The sequence below is a fragment of the Dryobates pubescens genome, chromosome 30 (assembly GCF_014839835.1).
Source record: "Dryobates pubescens isolate bDryPub1 chromosome 30, bDryPub1.pri, whole genome shotgun sequence".
Taxonomy (NCBI): domain Eukaryota; kingdom Metazoa; phylum Chordata; class Aves; order Piciformes; family Picidae; genus Dryobates; species Dryobates pubescens.
In genome coordinates this window covers 9,888,597-9,906,273 of record NC_071641.1, presented here as the reverse complement: position 1 = coordinate 9,906,273, position 17,677 = coordinate 9,888,597, and the positions used below count along the sequence as shown (strand labels likewise).

Here is a 17,677-nt window from a genome sequence, read left to right as displayed (position 1 = left end):
GGTTTCTTCCAACCTGGTTAGTTCTATTCTATCTCTTCAGTCCCTTGCTGCAGTGTCTTGATGTGAGGTGCTGGAAGAATTTATCTAGAGCTGAGAAGTTTCTCAGCATCTCAGTGGCAGGGGGGAAAAAAACCAACAAAAATTAAGCTGGGACTAAGCTGGAGACCAAAGCCAGATGAGCACCACAGCACTGGGTAGCATCTGTGAGAGTTGTTTCAAGGCAGCCAGCATGGCTTGTCTAGGGGCAGGTCCTGCCTGAGCAGCACTGTGGCTTTCTGTGACTGACTGCCTTAGGCTGACCTCTGGGTGGGATCTCTCTGGGCTGCTGCAAGGCCTTTGGCACAGTCCCCACAGCATCCTGCTGGCCAAGCTGGACAGACACAGATTTGCTGGGTGGATGCTCAGTGGGTAGGGAACTGGCTGGCTGGTCACATCCAGAGGGTGGTGGCTTAAAGTGCAGATGGAGAGCAGTGAGGGTGGTGTCCCCTCAGGGGTCTGTGCTGGTCAATATTTCTGTCAGTGCTGTAGACAGAGGGATCCAGGCACCAGCAGCAGGGGGCAGATGGCACCAGGCTGAGTGGTGCTGTCCCTACAGCAGAGGGGCAGGATGGCATCCAGAGGCACCTGGGCAGGCTGCAGAGGTGGTGCCCAGGTGAAGCTCTTGAGGCTCAACAAGAGCAAGGGCAGGGTGCTGCAGCTGGGCTGGAACAATCCTCACTGGCAGTACAGGCTGGGGGAGGAGGGGAGAGAAAGCAGCCCTGAGGAGAAGGCCTTGGGGGTGCTGGTGGGGGAGAAGCTGGCCAGGAGCAGGCAGGGGGAGACTGCAGCACAGAAGGCCAAGGGCAGCCTGGGCTGCATCCAAAGCAGCACTGCCAGAGATGCAGAGAGGTGATTGTGACACTGTGCTCTGCTCTGGGGAGACCTCACCTGCAGGGCTGTGAGCAGCTCTGGAGCCCTCAGCACAGGAAGGACCTGGAGCTGATGGAGAGGCTCCAGAGGAGGCCAGGGAAATGCTCAGGGGGTTGGAGCAGCTCTGCTGTGAGGAGAGGCTGAGGGAGCTGGGGGTGTTCAGCCTGGGGAAGAGAAGGCTCCAGGTGACTTAGAGAAAGACAAGAGACTCAGGAAGTTCCTTGTATTATGCTTCTATTTTTGGCGCCGGACATGTGAGACCTCAGAGCAGCCTGCCAGTACCTGAAGAGGCTACAAGAAGGCTGAGAGGGATCTGATCAATGTCTGTCAAGAGCTGAGGGCTGGGGCGCAAGGGGAGGGGGCCAAGCTCTTTTGGCTGGGGCACAACCATGAGCCAAGGAGCAATGGATGCAAACTGGAACAGAGAAGCTTTCAGCTCAACAGGAGGAGGAGAAACTCCTTTGGTGTGAGGCTGCTGGAGGCCTGGAGCAGGCTGCCCAGAGAGGTTGTGGAGTCTCCTGCTCTGGGGACTTTCCAACCCCCCCTGGATGCTTTCCTGTGCAGAGTGCCCTGGGTGCCCTGCTCTGGCAGGGTTGGGCTGGATGCTCTCTGGAGGCCCCTTCCCAGCTCTAATGCTGTGTGCCTGTGTGAGTCCCAGCAGCAGAGAGCTTGCTGTGGGTTTCTGGTTCCCCTCCCCCGGAGTCGCTGCTGGTTTCTGCCCAGACTGCGGCGTGGGCAGGGCTGTGGCAGCACGGTTTGTGCTCTTGCCTTTGCCATTTCATCTCTTGCTGACTGCATCTTGCTGGCTCCACAGTTCAGGAGGGCTTGGGGTAATTGCTCTTTAGAAGAATGAATCTGAAAATGTCAGCAGACTTTCAGCTGTTGCTCTGCAAAGGGTACAAGGAGTTCCCTCAGCCGTGGCTACAGGAAGGCTGTTGGGGCCAGCCTGGAGCAGGTTGAAACTGTTGGGGCTGTTTAGTCTCTGGGAGGCTGAGGGGAGGATGTTCTCAGTGTCTATTCATACCTGAGGGGTGGGTGTCAAGAGGAAGGTGCCAATCTCTTCTTGGTGGTGTCCAATAATAGTAGGGCAAGGACCAATGGGTACAAGCTGGAACCCAGGACGTTCCACTTCTGTGGTGTGAGGCTGCTGGAGGCCTGGAGCAGGCTGCCCAGAGAGGTTGTGGAGTCTCCTCTGGAGGCTTAGCAACCCCACCTGGATGTGTTCCTGTGTGCTCTGCCCTGGGTGCCCCTGCTCTGGCAGGGGGGCTGGATTCAAGCTCTGGAGGTCCCTTCCAACCCCTTCTATTCTGTGAAACAGGATGTTCATGTTCTGATAGCTGGATAGCATCTCCAAAGCCTTTTGCAACTAGGGCCTCAAAGTGGTTTCAGGTGCCTGTGGGTGACCTCAAAAATTAAGTGAAACTCAGGAGGACACAGGAACTGATGGCTTAAATGACCCTGGAATAGGCTGCCCAGGTGGTCATGGATGCTCCCTCCCTGGAGGTGTTCAGGGCCAGGCTGGATGAGGCCTTGAGCAAGCTGGGCTGGTGGGAGGTGTCCCTGCCTATGGCCAGGGGAGTTGGAACTGGATGCTCTTGTGAAGGTCCCTTCCAACCCAACCCATTCCCTGGGTCTCTGATTTGGCTTGCTCTCTGCAGTCAGAGGCAGGTTCCAGCTCCAGACAGAGGTCCATTTGTCTCTGAGGGAAGTGGAACACTGCACAGGGCAGGGACAAGTGTAGGCTGAGGGAGCTGGGGGTGTTCAGCCTGGAGAAGAGAGCAGCCTTCCAGTACCTGAAGAGGCTACAAGAAGGATGGACAGAGGCTGTTCCCAAAGGCATGCAGGGACAGGAGCAGATGCAAACAAACTCTTTTGATGTGTCATCTGAGGTCAGGAAGTCAGCTCTGTAAAAGGTGTGGGGAGCTGCCACAGCAGAGAGCAGCACTTGAGAACACAGCACTTATTCTGGGCCATGAGGGAAGGAAAAGCTCCCAGAGCCTGCACTGCAACACCTGCCTCCAAACCCTGATCCAGGGATGAGGTGAGTCCTGTGCTGCCCAGGGCCACCAAGAACAACCACCCAGCAGAGGCACTGACACCAAAGCCAAGCTGCTGGCTGCAGACAGTAGTTACAGTGAAGCTAAACAAGGCCAAGCTGAGGGAGCTGGGGGTGTTCAGCCTGGAGAAGAGAACGCTCCAGGGAGACCTCAGAGCAGCCTGCCAGGACCTGAAGGGGCTCCAAGAAGGCTGCAGAGAGACTGTTGCCAAAGGCCTGCAGGGACAGGAGCAGGGGCAATGGCTTCAAAGCAGAGCAGAGCAGATGGAGATTGGATGTGAGGAACAAGTTGTGCCCCAGGAGGCTGCTGGAACACTGCAGCAGGCTGCCCAGGGAGGTGGTTGAGGCTCCATGCCTGGAGCTGTTCCAGGGGAGGCTGGCCAGGGCTCTGGGCAACCTGATCCAGTGGAGGATGTCCCTGCTGAGTGCAGGGGGTTGGGCTGGCTGAGCTCTGGAGCTCCCTTCCAGCCCAGAGCATTCTGTGATGCCACTGAAGTTAGTGTAGTGGGAAAGGAAGGAGCCTGACTTGATGCTCTCAAAAGCTGGAGGGAGATAAAAGGAGAGCTGCCTAGCTCAGCCCAGTTGTGTTGTTTAGTTTGAGTCCCCAGAGACCTCTGGAAATGGATCCCAAGGAAAGAGATGAAAAGCTGTCTGGTGAGAAGTCTGACTCTGTTCTCCTGAGTCCCCACAGCTGCTTCTTCAGACAGACTCTTCAGAGCCAAGCAAACCCTTCCTGCTTCTTGCTCAGCCTGGTGAAGGTGAGGCAGAGCAAGATGCTGCCTTCTGCTGGTGTCACCTTGCATGCAGTGCCCTTCCTCACCCTGGCACTGCTTTCCTTCAGAGCTGCTTCAGCACTCTTGCTGTGAGCCATCTACCCCCCACCTCCTGCAGCCTGGCCATCAGCTTGGTCCCTTCCTGCTGACCTCACTGGAAGTGTCAGGGGTGGCACTGAGGATCAGCACCCAAGGGCATGGCTGCTTCTGCCCTGTGGTCCTGAAGAAGGATGGGACAGGAGTGCCATCACTCCCAGCTGCAGAGCTGGGACCTCCCTGAACTGTGGGCATGGTGTGCAAATGGACTTCTTTGCATTCTCACTGGAAGGATGACCTCTGCCCAGTGCTGAGACTGCAGGGGCTGTATCCACCTCCCTGCAGAGCTCTCTGCTGCTGGGAGCATCATGGAATGCTCTGGGCTGGAAGGGAGCTCCAGAGCTCAGCCAGGCCAATCCCCTGCACTCAGCAGGGACATCCTCCACTGGATCAGGTTGCCCAGAGCCCTGGCCAGCCTCCCCTGGAATAGCTCCAGGCATGGAGCCTCAACCACCTCCCTGGGCAGCCTGCTGCAGTGTTCCAGCAGCCTCCTGGGGCACAACTTGTTCCTCACATCCAATCTCAATCTGCTCTGCTCTGCTTTGAAGCCATTGCCCCTGCTCCTGTCCCTGCAGGCCTTTGGCAACAGTCTCTCTGCAGCTTTCTTGTAGCCCCTTCAGGTCCTGGAAGGCTGCTCTGAGGTCTCCTTGGAGCCTTCTCTTCTCCAACCCAGCTCCCTCAGCCTGGCCTTGTGGCAGAGGTGCTCCAGGCCTTGGATCATCTTTGTTTCTTATCTGGATCCATAGAGACACATGAACACTTAGAATCACAGAATGCTCTGGCTTGGAAGGGAGCTCCAGAGGTCATCCAGGCCAGACCCTGCACTCAGCAGGGACATCCTCCACTGGCTCAGGTTGCCCAGAGCCCTGGCCAGCCTCCCCTGGAACATCTCCAGGCATGGAGCCTCAGCCACCTCCCTGGGCAGGTAGAAACTGTTTCCTCAAACACTCCTGAATTCCCAGTGTCTGTGTCCTTCCATGGTTCTCTTTGTGAGGGAGAAGCAGAGGAGTTAAGCTTGAGTCCATCTCTTCTTGCTCCCTGCTTGTTGGCCCAGAAAAACCCTGTGATGTTTTGCTGGTGTCGATACTGTTGCATCAGGGACAAGAGGGTCATCAGGAGCAGTCAGGATGGTTTTGGAAAGGGGAAGTCATGTCTGACCAACCTGACAGCCTTTGATGAGGACATAAACAGGTGGATGGATGATGGCAGAGCTGTGGATGTGGTTTGTCTTGATCTCAGGGAAGATTTGACACCCACAGCATCCTCCCAGCTGCAGGGAGGCAGTGTGCTCTGGGGGCTGGGCAGGGAGGTGGATGGGAACTGCCTGAAGGACAGAAGTCAGAGAGCTGTGGTCAGTGGGACAGAGTCTGGCTGGAGGCCTGTGTCCAGTGGAGTCCCTCAGGCCTCAGCCCTGGGACCAGAGCTCTGCAATCTGCTCCTCAGTGACCTGGCTGAGGGCACTGGCAGCAGGTTTGCTGCTGCCAGAGCTGGGCAGGCTGAGAGCTGGGCAGGGAGCAAGGCAATGAAAGCCACCAAGGGCAAGGGCAGGGTCTGGCAGCTGGGGAAGAAGAAGCCCAGGCAGCAGGAGAGGTTGGGCACTGAGCTGCTGGAGAGCAGGGAAGGGGACAAGGAGCTGGGGGTGCTGGGGGATGGGAGGCTGAGCAGGAGCCAGCAATGAGCTGTGGTGGCCAAAAAGGCCAAGGGCCTCCTGGGCTGCATGAGAAGGGCTGTGGGGAGGAGGTGAGAGAGGTTCTGCTGCCCCTCTGCTCTGCCCTGCTGAGGCCACAGCTGGAATCTTGTGTCCAGCTCTGGGCCCCTCAGGTGAGGAAGGAGCTCAGGGAAGTGCTTGAGAGAGTCCATGGCAGAGGCACAGAGCTGCTGCAGGCAGGGGAAGATCTTCCTCAGGAGCAGAGCCTGAGGGAGCTGAGGGCTCTGGAGCTTGCAGAGGAGGAGCCTGAGAGGTGAGCTCCTTGCTGGGGCTCAAGCTGTGCAGGGGCAGTGCCCAGAGGCTGGAGCCAGGCTCTGCTGGGTGCTGCCCAGTGCCAGCACAAGGGGCAGTGCTGGAAGCTGAGGCAGAGGAAGTTGCATGGACAGAGGAGGGAGAAGTTTTTCCCTGTGAGGGTGCCAGAGGCCTGGAGCAGGCTGCCCAGGGGGGTTGTGGAGTCTCCCTCTGTGGAGAGATTCCAACCCCCCCTGGATGTGTTGCTGTGTGAGCTGCCCTGGGTGCCCCTGCCCTGGCAGGGGCTTGGACTGGGTGAGCTCTGGAGCTCCCTTCCAGCCCCTGGCATTCTGTGGTTCGTGAGGCACATTAGAACTGCTTCTGTTCCACCTCAGGTTCCTCCCCTGCTTACCACCAGAAGTGAGTAAGTAGGAAGTTGGGGCAGGACTTGGATTTTCCAACAGGCAACTGGAATGGGGTCCCTCTGGGAAGCCTAAGGTGTCAGTGAGCTCAGAGGAGTCTGGCTGTGTTCTGGCTCTGGGTGGTCCCAAGGAATGTCAGCTTCTGGGCTGTGCTGGCTTGGGCAGCCCTGCAGCTTTAACAGAAAAGCAGAACTGGTGCCTGCTGTGGGCAGCCTCACACTTTGCATTTGGATCTTCTGCCTGAAAATGCAGTGTAAAACAGAAGGTTCTGGTTGGGATGAGGAAGGAAATGTGACTCAGTTTCAGATGGGAAGTGCTTCATGTGCTGGTCAGGACCAACCTGCTAACAGGACCTGGTTTTGGAAACACCACAGCATCACAGCTCCCAGGATGTGAGGGGTTGGAAGGGGCCTCTGGAGAGCTTCCAGTCCCAGCCCCTGCCAGAGCAGGAGCAGAGAACCCAGCACAGGGCACACAGGAACACATCCAGACAGGGCTGCAAAGGCTCCACAGAAGGAGACTCCACAACCTCTCTGGGCAGCCTGCTCCAGGCCTCTGGCAGCCTCCCAGGCAAGAAGTTCCTCCTCATGCTGAGCTGCAACCTCCTGGCCTGCACTTTCCATCCCTTGCCCCTTGGCCTATGGCAGGGCACAGTGAGCAGAGCCTGGCCCTGGCCCTTCCTGCCTGACCCCCAGCCCTCAGCTCTTGAGAGACATTGCTCAGATCCCTCTCAGCCTTCTCCTCTCCACACTCAGCAGCCCCAGGGCTCTCAGCCTCTGCTCAGCAGCAGTGCTCCAGGCCCTTCAGCATCCTTGCAGCCCTCCCTTGGCCTCCCTCCAGCAGATCCCTGCCTGGCAGCAGTGTGGCAAGTGATGGGGAACATTCAGTGCAGCCCATGGAGCTGTTCAGGTGCATGCTTCGAGGTGAAGTTCCTGGGCAGGACATCTTCAGGGAGTGTGTGGCCAGGAGCAGAAGCTGCTTCTGTACCACCTATGGAGCTAGAAACTCAGAGCAGCTCTTGCTGGTCATGGTGGTAAGCAGGTAAAGGACTGACTGAGAATCCTCCAGTGACCTTTCAATCAGAGAATGGTAGGGGGTGGGAGGGACCTCTGGAGGTCATCCAGTCCAACCCCCCTGCCAGAGCAGGTTGACCTAGGGGAGACCACACAGGAACACATCCAGATGAGGCTTGAGAGTCTCCAGAGAGGGAGACTTCACAACCTCTCTGGGCAGCCTGCTCCAGGGCTCCAGCACCATCACACCAAACAAGTCTCTCCCCATGCTGAGGTGGAACTTGCCACGTCCTAGTTTGTATCTATTGCTCCTTGTCCTGTTGCTGGACACCACTGACAGGAGCCTGGCACCTTCATCCTGACACCCACCCCCCAGAAATTCATAGGTCCCCTCTGGGGCTGCTCTCCTCCACACTCAACAGCCCCAAGGCTCTCAGCCTTTCCTCACAGCAGAGAGGAAGGGGAAGGATCTCCTCTAGCCCACAGCACAAGGCAGGGATGGAGAAGACTCACAGAATGCTCTGGCTTGGAAGGCAGCTCCAGAGCTCAGCCAGGCCAGCCCCCTGCACTCAGCAGGGACATCCTCCTCTGGATCAGGTTGCCCAGAGCCCTGGCCAGCCTCCCCTGGAACAGCTCCAGGCATGGAGCCTCAACCACCTCCCTGGGCAGCCTGCTGCAGTGTTCCAGCAGCCTCCTGGGGCACAACTTGTTCCTCACATCCAATCTCAATCTGCTCTGCTCTGCTTTGAAGCCATTGCCCCTGCTCCTGTCCCTGCAGGCCTTTGGGAACAGTCTCTCTGCAGCTTTCTTGTGCTGCACCCTTCAGGTGCTGGCAGGCTGCTAGTTGGCCTCCCCAGTTGTCCCTGTGAAGACCTCAGCAGTGGTTCCAATGAAACAGCCATGTTTATATCCAAGAGGAGCCATGGATCCAGCCCCAGGTGACCCCAGTTTGTGCCTGCATTTGGGGCAGGGCTCCCAGAACTGGCTAATACCATAGCCCTGCTTCTGGCTTCCACTCCTACACCAGGCTGGGGGCAGGCAGCCTCTAGAGTCAGAGCTTGGAGGGAGACTGGCAAGGTGGCTTCTCTACAGAAGACTTTGGTGTGCTGAAGGGAGAGTTTGTGCCTCTCAGGAAACCTTTGACCATCTCCAGCACTGCCTGGGCCCTGAGAGCCCAGAAGCACTGAGGAAAGGAGCACCTCTGCACCACCTGGACTCCAGAGGTCCTCCATCATTAGGGGGAGCTGGGAGCAGTCTGATTTTGGTGATTCTGTGCCAGAGGAGGTTCTAGGGGAAGTCAGCAGCCACCTAAGGCTGCTTCACCCAGCTTGCCTCTTGGGTTTGCTTGCTTCTTGGCCAAGGTATGAGCAAATAACCAAACCCCAAACTTTCTTTATGCTTTGGTGGTTGCAAGTTTTAACTCTTCTGTCATTTATGGTCACCTGCCTTCCCCCCCCCCCCAGGTTTGGTAGTTTTTAAATGAAGCTTTTGATTAGGAGCCACTGTCTTGCTTCAAAGGGACTTGGATTAACAGAACCTTTTGCATCTGGGCCAGGAGAGCAGTGGGGAACATGTCTTTGCATGCAGTGTTCCAGGAGTCACTGGGAAGGGCTGGGACCAGCACCTGGAGGTTGCTGGGAGCCACTGGGAAGGGCTGAGTCCTGCAGCTGGGAAGGGCTGGGACCAGCACCTGGAGGTTGCTGGGAGCCACTGGGAAGGGCTGAGTCCTGCACCTGGGGGCAGCTGGGAAGGGCTGGGACCAGCACCTAGGGGTTGCTGGGAAGGGCTGGGACCAGCACCTGGGGGCAGCTGGGAGCCACTTGGAAGAGGTGGAAGCCAGTGGGAAGTGCTTGGGAAGGGCTGGGACCAGCACCTAGGGGTTGCTGGGAGCCACTGGAAGGGCTGGGACCAGCACCTAGGAGTTGTTGGGAGCTACTGGGAAGGGCTGGGACTAGCACCTAGGAGTTGTTGGGAGCTACTGGGAAGGGCTGGGACCAGCACCTGGAAGCCACTGAAAAGGGCTGGGACCAGCACCTAGGAGTTGCTGGGAGCCACTGGGAAGGGCTGGGACCAGCACCTAGGGGCAGCTGGGAGCCACTGGGAAGGGCTGGGACCAGCACCTCGGGGGGGGGCTGGGACCAGCACCTCAGGGGGGGGGCTGGGACCAGCACCTGGGGGGGGGCTGGGACCAGCACCTCAGGGGGGGGGGCTGGGACCAGCACCTGGGGGGGGGGCTGGGACCAGCACCTGGGGGGGGTGGCTGGGACCAGCACCTGGGGGTGGCTGGGAGGCACTGGGAAGGGCTGGGACCGGCACCATGGGGGAGCTGGCAGGCAGCCTGCCTGGACACCACATTCCTTTGTGGGTCACTCTAGGTGGTCCTGCCCTGGCAGGTGGGGGTGGAGTGGGGTTCCAGCCTGTGCTGTGGTGTGGTGCTGTGCAGCCAGCAGTGCCCTGCTGGTCCAAACAAGCTCTGCCTGCTGTGCTCCCCGCGTGGCTTCGGACCCGCCGCTGCCGCTGGAAGTCTCACCGTGCCAGTAGTGGAATACTAAAGCCCAGCTTGTTCTTCTGTGTTCTTCCTCCCTCAGGACAAAATGTTTCACTTTTGGGTAAATACATTCTTCATAGGACTGGATGAGAACTCAGACAAAGTAGAGAACGGGAGCCTGGTGGCGGATCAGGAGCTGGATGGCATCTTCAGCACCGAGCGCTCCGACAACGACAAGGAGTACCTGATCCTCACCCTCACCAAGAACGACCTAGACAAAGCAAACAAAGACAAAGCCAACAGATACTTCTCTCCAAACTTCAAGGTCAGTGTGAAGAGAGCTGCCTGACATGACCTGCTTGGTCTGTCTTGCCTTCTCCTGTGGAGACTGACTCCAAGACTCGGGGGTGTTCAGTCTGCAGCTAAAGAAGTGTGGCCAGCAGGGCCAGGGAGGGGATTCTGCCCCTCTGCTCCACTCTGCTGAGACCACAGCTGGAGCTCTGGGGCCAGGTCTGGAGCCCCCAGCACAGGAAGGCTCTGGAGGGGCTGGAAGGGGTCCAGAGAAGGGCCAGGAGGAGGAGCAGAGGGCTGGAGCTGCTCTGCTCTGGAGACAGCCTGAGAGAGTTGGGCTTGTGCAGGCTGGAGAGGAGAAGGCTCCCAGGAGAGCTTCTGGTGGCCTGCCAGGAGCTGCAGGGGGCTGCAAGCAAGCTGGGGAGGGACTTGGGAGGGGGGTGAGGGAGGGATAGGACTGGGGGGGATGGAGCCAAAGGAGAAGTGGGGAGCTTGAGATTGGCTGTGAGGAAGAAGTTGTTGGCCAGGAGGGTGGTGAGAGCCTGGCCCAGGTTGCCCAGGGAGGTGGTGGAAGCCTCCTGCCTGGAGGTGTTTGCAGCCAGGCTGGAGGTGGCTGTGAGCAACCTGCTGCAGTGTGAGGTGTCCCTGGCCACGGCAGGGGCTGGCAGTGGCTGAGCCTTGAGCTCCCTTCCAGCCCTGCCAGCTCTGGGAGCCTGATGAAGCTCCACTTACAAAGCAAACAGACCTCAGAAGCACACAGTGCTGTGCCTCTGTACCAAATGGGTTGACACAGATTTGCAATTAAGAAAACAACACAAGGAGCCCCTGGAATTGTTTCCAGACCCCTCTGGACAGTCCAGAGGGGCTGCTCACAGCCTCCCTGCTGCCTCACCCCTGTACCTTACACAGTCTAAGCAGAAGAGAGTTCAGTTCTCGTGCCCAGCCAAAGAGATGTGGGAGCAAGCCCTGCCAGCCAGGAAGGAGCAGCAGCAGCCAGCAGCCAGCACAGTTCATGCAGCTGAGTTGTACCCCAGCCAGCAGAGCCAATAGAGTGATGCCAGCAAATCAGCTGTCAGGAGTTTTGCAGCCATTGGTCATTTATTTACCCTTTTTTCACTCAAAAACATCCTAACTTGTTTGTCAGTTAGGAGTTGCTGAGGAGAGGCTGAGGGAGCTCAGCGTGGAGAAGAGTAGGCTCCAAGGAGACCTAATAGCAGCCTTCCAGTATCTGAAAGGGGGCTACAAGAATAGTGGGGAGAGACTCTTTGCAAGTGCCTGCATGGACAGGAGCAGGAGCAAGGGCTTCAACGCAGAGCAGAGCAGATTGAGGTTGGATGTGAGGAACAAGTTGTGCCCCAGGAGGCTGCTGGAACACTGCACAGATTGCCCAGGGAGGTGGTTGAGGCTCCAGGCCTGGAGCTATTCCAGGGGAGGCTGGAGAGGGCTCTGGGCAACCTGATCCAGTGGAGGATGTCCCTGCTGAGTGCAGGGGGTTGGCCTGGCTGAGCTCTGGAGCTCCCTTCCAGCCCAGAGCACTCTGTGACTCTCTGACAAGCGTTGTGTGCCCCAAGAGCGGGTTGCTGCTGCTGCCTCAGGTGTCTGGCGCTGCACTGTGGATTGGATGGTAGAGAATGGGTGAGGAGGAGGGGAAAAGCTGGGATTATGGTTTTGAAGGCAGTTAGTTGCCTGTGCTGGAGCTGGCAGTGGAGCAAGAGGCCTTCCCAGAAAGTCTCTAGCTAGATCCTCATGTGCAGAAGCCTGTTCATGAGATTGTGCTCCTGTGAGCACTTGATCTGCTCCTCTGAGCTGCTGTCCAATGTTCCCCAGTTCAAGCCATGCCCTGCTTTGGAGGTCCCTTCCAGCCTGGACTGTTCTGTGCTTCTGTGATTCCACAGAGTCACAGAATCAGCCAGGTGGGAAAAGACCTCAGAGCTCATCAGGCCCAACCTATGACCTAACACCCAGCACCTCCTGACAGCCAAGCCATGGCTCCAAGTGCCACATCCAATCCCCTCCTGAACACCTCCAGGGCTGGGGACTCCACCACCTCCCTGGGCAGCACATCCCAAGGGCCAATTACTCTTTCTGGGAAGAACTTTCTCCTCACCTCCAGCCTAAACCTCCCCTGGCACAGCTTGAGACTGTGTCCTCTTGTTCTGGTGCTGCTTGCCTGGGAGAAGAGACCAACCCCCAGCTGGCTACAACCTCCCTGCAGGGAGTTGCAGAGAGCAAGAAGGTCTCCCCTGAGCCTCCTCTTCTCCAGGCTAAGCAACCCCAGCTCCCTCAGCCTCTCCTCACAGGGCTGTGCCCCAGACCCCTCCCCAGCTTTGTTGCCCTTCCCTGGACACCTTCCAGCAGCTCAACCTCTTTCCTAAGCTGAGGAGCCCAGAGCTGGACACAGGACTCAAGGTGTGGCCTAAGCAGTGCTGAGCACAGGGCACAAGGACTTCCCTGCTCCTGCTGGCCACACTCTACCTGCTGCAGGCCAGGATGCCCTTGGCCTTCTTGGCCCCCTGGGCACACTGCTGGTTCCTGTTCAGCTGCTGTCCACCACCACCCCCAGGTCCCTCTCTGCCTGGCTGCTCTCAGCCACTCTGTCCCCAGCCTGTAGCACTGCCTGGGGTTGCTGTGGCCAAAGTGCAGCCCCTGGCACTGGGACTTGTTCAGTGCCATCCTGTTGGCCTCTGCCCATCTGCCCAGCCTGGCAAGGTCCCTCTGCAGAGCTCTCCTACCCTCTGACAGCTCAGCTCCTGCCCCCAGCTGGGTGTCAGCTGCAAACTTCCTGCTGATGGCCTCCATCCCCTCCTGCAGATCATCAATAAAGAGATTGAGCAGGCTGGGGCCCAGCACTGATCCCTGGGGCACACCACTGGTGCCTGGCTGCCAGCTGGCTGTGGCACCATTCACCACCACTCTCTGGGCTCAGCCTCCAGCCAGTTCCTAGCCCAGCTCAGAGAGCTGCTGCCCAGGCCAGGGGCTGACAGCTTGGCCAGGAGCTTGCTGGGGGGGATGGTGGCAAAGGCCTTGCTGCAGTCCAGGCAGACCTCATCCACAGCCTGCCCCACATCCAGCAGGCAGTGCCCTGGGCATGGAGGGAGCTCAGGTTGGTCAGGCAGGACCTGCCCCTCCTAACCCCATGCTCTGGGCCTGAGCCCTTGGCCATGCTGTGAGTGCTGTGACTGCACTCCAGATGACTGCTCCATAACCTTGCCTGGCACTGAGCTCAGGCTGACAGCTCTGGAACTCCCTGGCTCCTCCTCCCAGCCCTGCCTGTGTCTGGGCATCACCTTGGCAGCCTCCAGTCCTCTGGGACCTCTCCAGTGAGCCAGGGCTGGTGGTGAATGATGGGGAGAGGCCTGGAGCTCCTCTGCCAGCTCTCAGCACCCTAGGATGGATCCCATCTGATCCCATGGACTTGTGGGGATCCAAGTGGCTGAGCAGGTCTCTAACTGCTTCCCCCTGGATCCCAGGGGGACTGCACTGCTCCCTGCCTGCTTCCTCCTGGATCCCAGGGGGACTGCACTGCTCCCTGCCTGCTTCCCCCTGGATCCCAGGGGGGGACTGCACTGCTCCCTGCCTGCTTCCCCCTGGATCCCAGGGGGACTGCACTGCTCCCTGCCTGCTTCCTCCTGGATCCCAGGATGGACTGCACTGCTCCCTGCCTGCTTCCTCCTGGATCCCAGGGGGACTGCACTGCTCCCTGCCTGCTTCCTCCTGGATTCCAGGGGGACTGCACTGCTCCCTGCCTGCTTCCTCCTGGATCCCAGGGGGACTGCACTGCTCCCTGCCTGCTTCCCCCTGGATCCCAGGGGGGACTGCACTGCTCCCTGCCTGCTTCCTGCTGGATCCCAGGAGCGCTGTGCTGGCTGTTAGCTGATCCTGCTGAGAGCCCCATGTTCTCTTTCTGAAGGCTGTTCTCTCCTCTCCTGCCCTTTCCTCCCCCTCCCTTCCCCTGCAGGTGAAGCTGTTTTTCACCAAGACAGTGGAAGAGCCATCCAACCCCGAGGCCAGCAGCTCCACCTCCGTCACCCCCGACGTTAGTGACAATGAACCTGACCATTATAGATACTCTGACACCACTGACTCTGACCCAGAGAACGAACCTTTTGATGAGGATCAGCATACACAGATCACAAAAGTCTGAATATTTTTTTTATCTCTTGATTTAAAAAAAAAAAAACAAAAAAACAAAAACAAACAAAAAAAACACCAAACCCCCAAACCCCACAAAAAAACAAAACCCCACCAAAAAAAAAACCCAAACCAACAAAAAAACCCCCCCCGAAACAAAAAGACCAGAAACAAACAACACAACAACAACCAACCAACCAACCAACAACCAACCAAGCAACCACACAGAGAGAAACCAAACCCACATCCAACCAACCAACCAACCACCAAGAGTTTGACAAACTTGAATAAACTGAAGCAAGGAACTTTTGGGGGTGTTTTGGGGGGGGGGGGTGAGGAGGGGGGAAGGTTGTTTTGGGGGGTGGGGAGGGGAAGGGCTTGACTTTTTTGGGGGGGTTTTGGTGGTTTGGTGTTGTGTTTGGGGGGTTTTTGGGGGGGGGGGTATTGGTTGGGGGGTTATGGGTGAGGTTTTGGGTGGGCTTTATTTGGGGGGGGGGGGTTGGGTCTGGGGGTTTTAGGTTGGTTGTGGGTTTTATGTGGGTTTTAGTTAGGGTTGGGGTTTTTTTGGTGGTGGTCTTTTTTGGTTTGGGGTTTTGTTTCTTTGGGGGGTTTTGGGTTGGTTTTGGGGGGGTTTTGGGTTGGTTTTGGGGGGGTTTTGGGTTGGTTTTGGGGGGTTTTGGTTTGGTTTCTGTGGGGGGTCTTTTTATGTTGGTTTTATTTAGTGGGGGTTTTTTGGTCGTGGTTTTTATGTTCTTTTTGTTTAGGTTTTGTGGTTTTTTTATGTTTTTATTTAGTTGGGGTTTTTTAACTGTTTTTTATGTTTTTATTTAGGTTTTTTGTGGTGGTTTTGGGGGGGTTTTGTTTCTTTGGGGGTTTTGGTTTGGGGGTTTTGGTTTGGTTTCTGTGGGGGGTTTTTTTATGTTGGTTTTATTTAGTGGGGTTTGTTGGTCGTGTTTTTTGTGTTCTATTTGTTTAGGTTTTGTGGGTTTTATGTTGTTTTTATTTAGGTTTTTTTGTTGTGTTTTTTATGTTCTTTTTATTTAGTTCTTGTGGGTTTTATGTTGTTTTATTTAGGGTGTTTTTGGTTTTATGGTTTATTTAGGGTTTTTGTGGGGGGTTTTTGGTTTGGTTTGGGGGGTTTTGGTTTGGTTTTTGTGGGGGGTTTTATGTTGGTTTTATTTAGTGTTTTGGTTGTGGTTTTTAGGTTCTTTTTATTTAGTTCTTGTGGGTTTTATGTTGTTTTATTTAGGGCATTTTTGTCTTTATGTTGTTTTATTTAGGGGTTTTGTGGTGGTTTTTGTTTGGGGTTTCGCTTCTTTGGGGTTTTTGGTTTGGTTTGGGGGTTTTGGTTTGGTTTTTGTGGGGTTTTTTATGCTGTTTTTATTAAATGGTTTTTTTTGTTGTGTTTTTTATGTTCTTTTTATTTAGGTTTTTTTTGTTGTGTTTTTTATGTTCTTTTTATTTAGGTTTTGTGGTTTTATGTTGTTTTTATTTAGGTCTTTTTGTGTTTTTTATGTTCTTTTCATTTAGTTCTTGTGGCTTTTGTGATGTTTTATTTAGTTTTTTTGGTTGTGTTTTTTATGTTCTTTTTATTTAGGTTTTTTGTGCTTTTTATGTTGTTTTTATTTAGGTTTTTTGGTGTTGTTTTTTGTTTGGGATTTTGTTTCTTTGGGGTGTTTGGGTTGGGATTTTGGGGGGGGTTGTTGGTTTTTATGTTTTTATTTAGTTTTTTGTGGGTTTTTTTGTTTGGGGTTTTGTTTCTTTGGGGTTTTTGGTTTGGGTTAGGGTTTTTTGTTTGGGTTTTTGTTGTTTTTTTATGTTGTTTTTATTTAGGGTTTTTTTGTGTTGGGTTTTTTTTGTTTGGGGTTTTGTTTCTTTGGGGTTGTTGGGTTTTTTTGTTTGGGTTTTTGGTTGTGGTTTTTTATGTTATTTAGGGGTTTTGTGTTTTTTATGTTCTTTTTATTTAGTTTTTTGATGTCTTTTATGTTGTTTTTATTTAGTGGGGTTTTTTGTGGGGTTTTTTTGTTTGGGGTTTTGTTTCTTTGGGGTTTTTGCTTTGGTTTGGGTTTTTTTGTTTGGTTTTTTATTGTGGTTTTTATGTTTGTTTTAGTTAGGTTTTTGGTGCTTTTTATGTTGGTTTTAGTTTTTTTTTGTGTTGTTTTTTGTTTGGGGTTTTGTTTCTTTGGAGCTTTTGGTTTGGGGTTTTTTGTTGGTTTTGTTGTGTTTTTTATGTTGTTTTGGGGTTTTTTGGTTGTGTTTTTTATTTATTTGTGTTTTTTATGCTTTTTGGTTTTGTTGTGTTTTTTATGTTGTTTTTATTTAGGTTTTTTGGTGTTGTTTTTATTTAGGGGTTTTTTGTGTTGTTTTTTGTTTGGGGTTTTGTTTCTTTGGGTTTTTTTGTTTGATTTGGGGTTTTTTGTTTGGTTTTTTTTGTTTGTTTAGGGCTTTGGGTTCTGTGTTGGGGGTTTTTGTTGGTTTTTCACGTTTTTTCCTTCATTTGGGGATCGTTTGGCGGTGTTGTTTGTTTGGGGGTTTGTTTCTTTGGGGTTTTGGGGTTGATTTGGGCTTTTTGTTTGTTGTTTTTGTTTGGGGGGTTTGGGTTTTGTGTTGAGGGTTTTTTTTTGTTGTGTTTCTTACTGGTTTTTTCCTTTGGTTTGGGGTTTTTTGGTGTTGTTTTTTGTTTGGGGTTTTGTTTCTTTGGGGTCTTTGCTTTGGTCTGGGGTTTTTGCTTTGGTTTTTTTTGTTTGTTGGGGGGTTTGGGGTTTGTTTTAGTTTTTGGTTGTGGTGTGGTTTTTTTTCCCCTCAACGGCAGAAGGACAATAGTGTAGGAACAATTCTTTCCTTGACCAATCTCCTTGGGGTTTTTGGAGGGGTGTTTTTTTGGGGGGGGGGGGTATGGGGTGGGGGTGTTTGGGTTCTTTTTGCCCTCCAGGGTTCAAGACACCGCTCATCCAGTTGGCAAAAGAGAGGAGGAAACGAAAGCTTCCCCAGGTCTGCTCTTGTGTCTCTCCCTGCTTGTGTCGCAAGGACATGGGGGGAAAAAAAGCCCCACTCAACCCCTTCAATTAGGACCTCTTCAAACCATGGCACTTTCCCATTTGATTCCAGTTTTGTAAAAGTGGAGACCTTTTTGTTTTCCTTCCTGCCCCCACTGCCCCCCTTTCCCCACCCCCCCGCCGCCGTCGTGTTCCGTCGCCAAACGAAGATGATGTCCAGGTTCGCATCCTGCCCCTTTTGGGTTTGGGGTTTTTTATTGCACTTGTGTGGCAACAGGAGAAAAAGAAAAAAAACAAAACAAGCAACCCAAACACATCTGCACAGTTGGCTAAAGAGATCTTTCTAGAAGGTTTGGGGATGGGCAAGGAGTTTAGCCTGCTGGAGCTTGGCCTGTGTGTACCGCCAACCCTTTCTTTAGCACGCTGCCCTCGGTCGTCCTCGGACACTCGGAGAGTCGTCGCCGTCGCTGCTTCTCCTCTGTGCATTTCATTGGTTGGTTTTAGTTTCTTTTTCCTTTGGTTTTTGGTTTTTTTTTGTGTGTGTGTGTTGGTTTTTATCAGTG

At 54.5% G+C, this 17,677-nt stretch overlaps 1 protein-coding gene across 1 annotated transcript in view; it reads left to right on the top strand.

Annotated features, from left to right (window-relative positions):
- Nucleotides 1–14,155, top strand: part of PTEN (phosphatase and tensin homolog) — a 91,341-nt gene extending 77,186 nt beyond the window's left edge. Inside the window, exons 9-10 of the mRNA XM_054174620.1 lie at nt 9,797–10,021; nt 13,946–14,155. Of these exons, the coding sequence (XP_054030595.1) occupies nt 9,797–10,021; nt 13,946–14,131 (411 nt within the window). The 3' untranslated portion in view covers nt 14,132–14,155. The remainder of the gene's footprint in view (nt 1–9,796; nt 10,022–13,945) is intronic.
- Nucleotides 14,156–17,677: the final 3,522 nt, after the last annotated feature.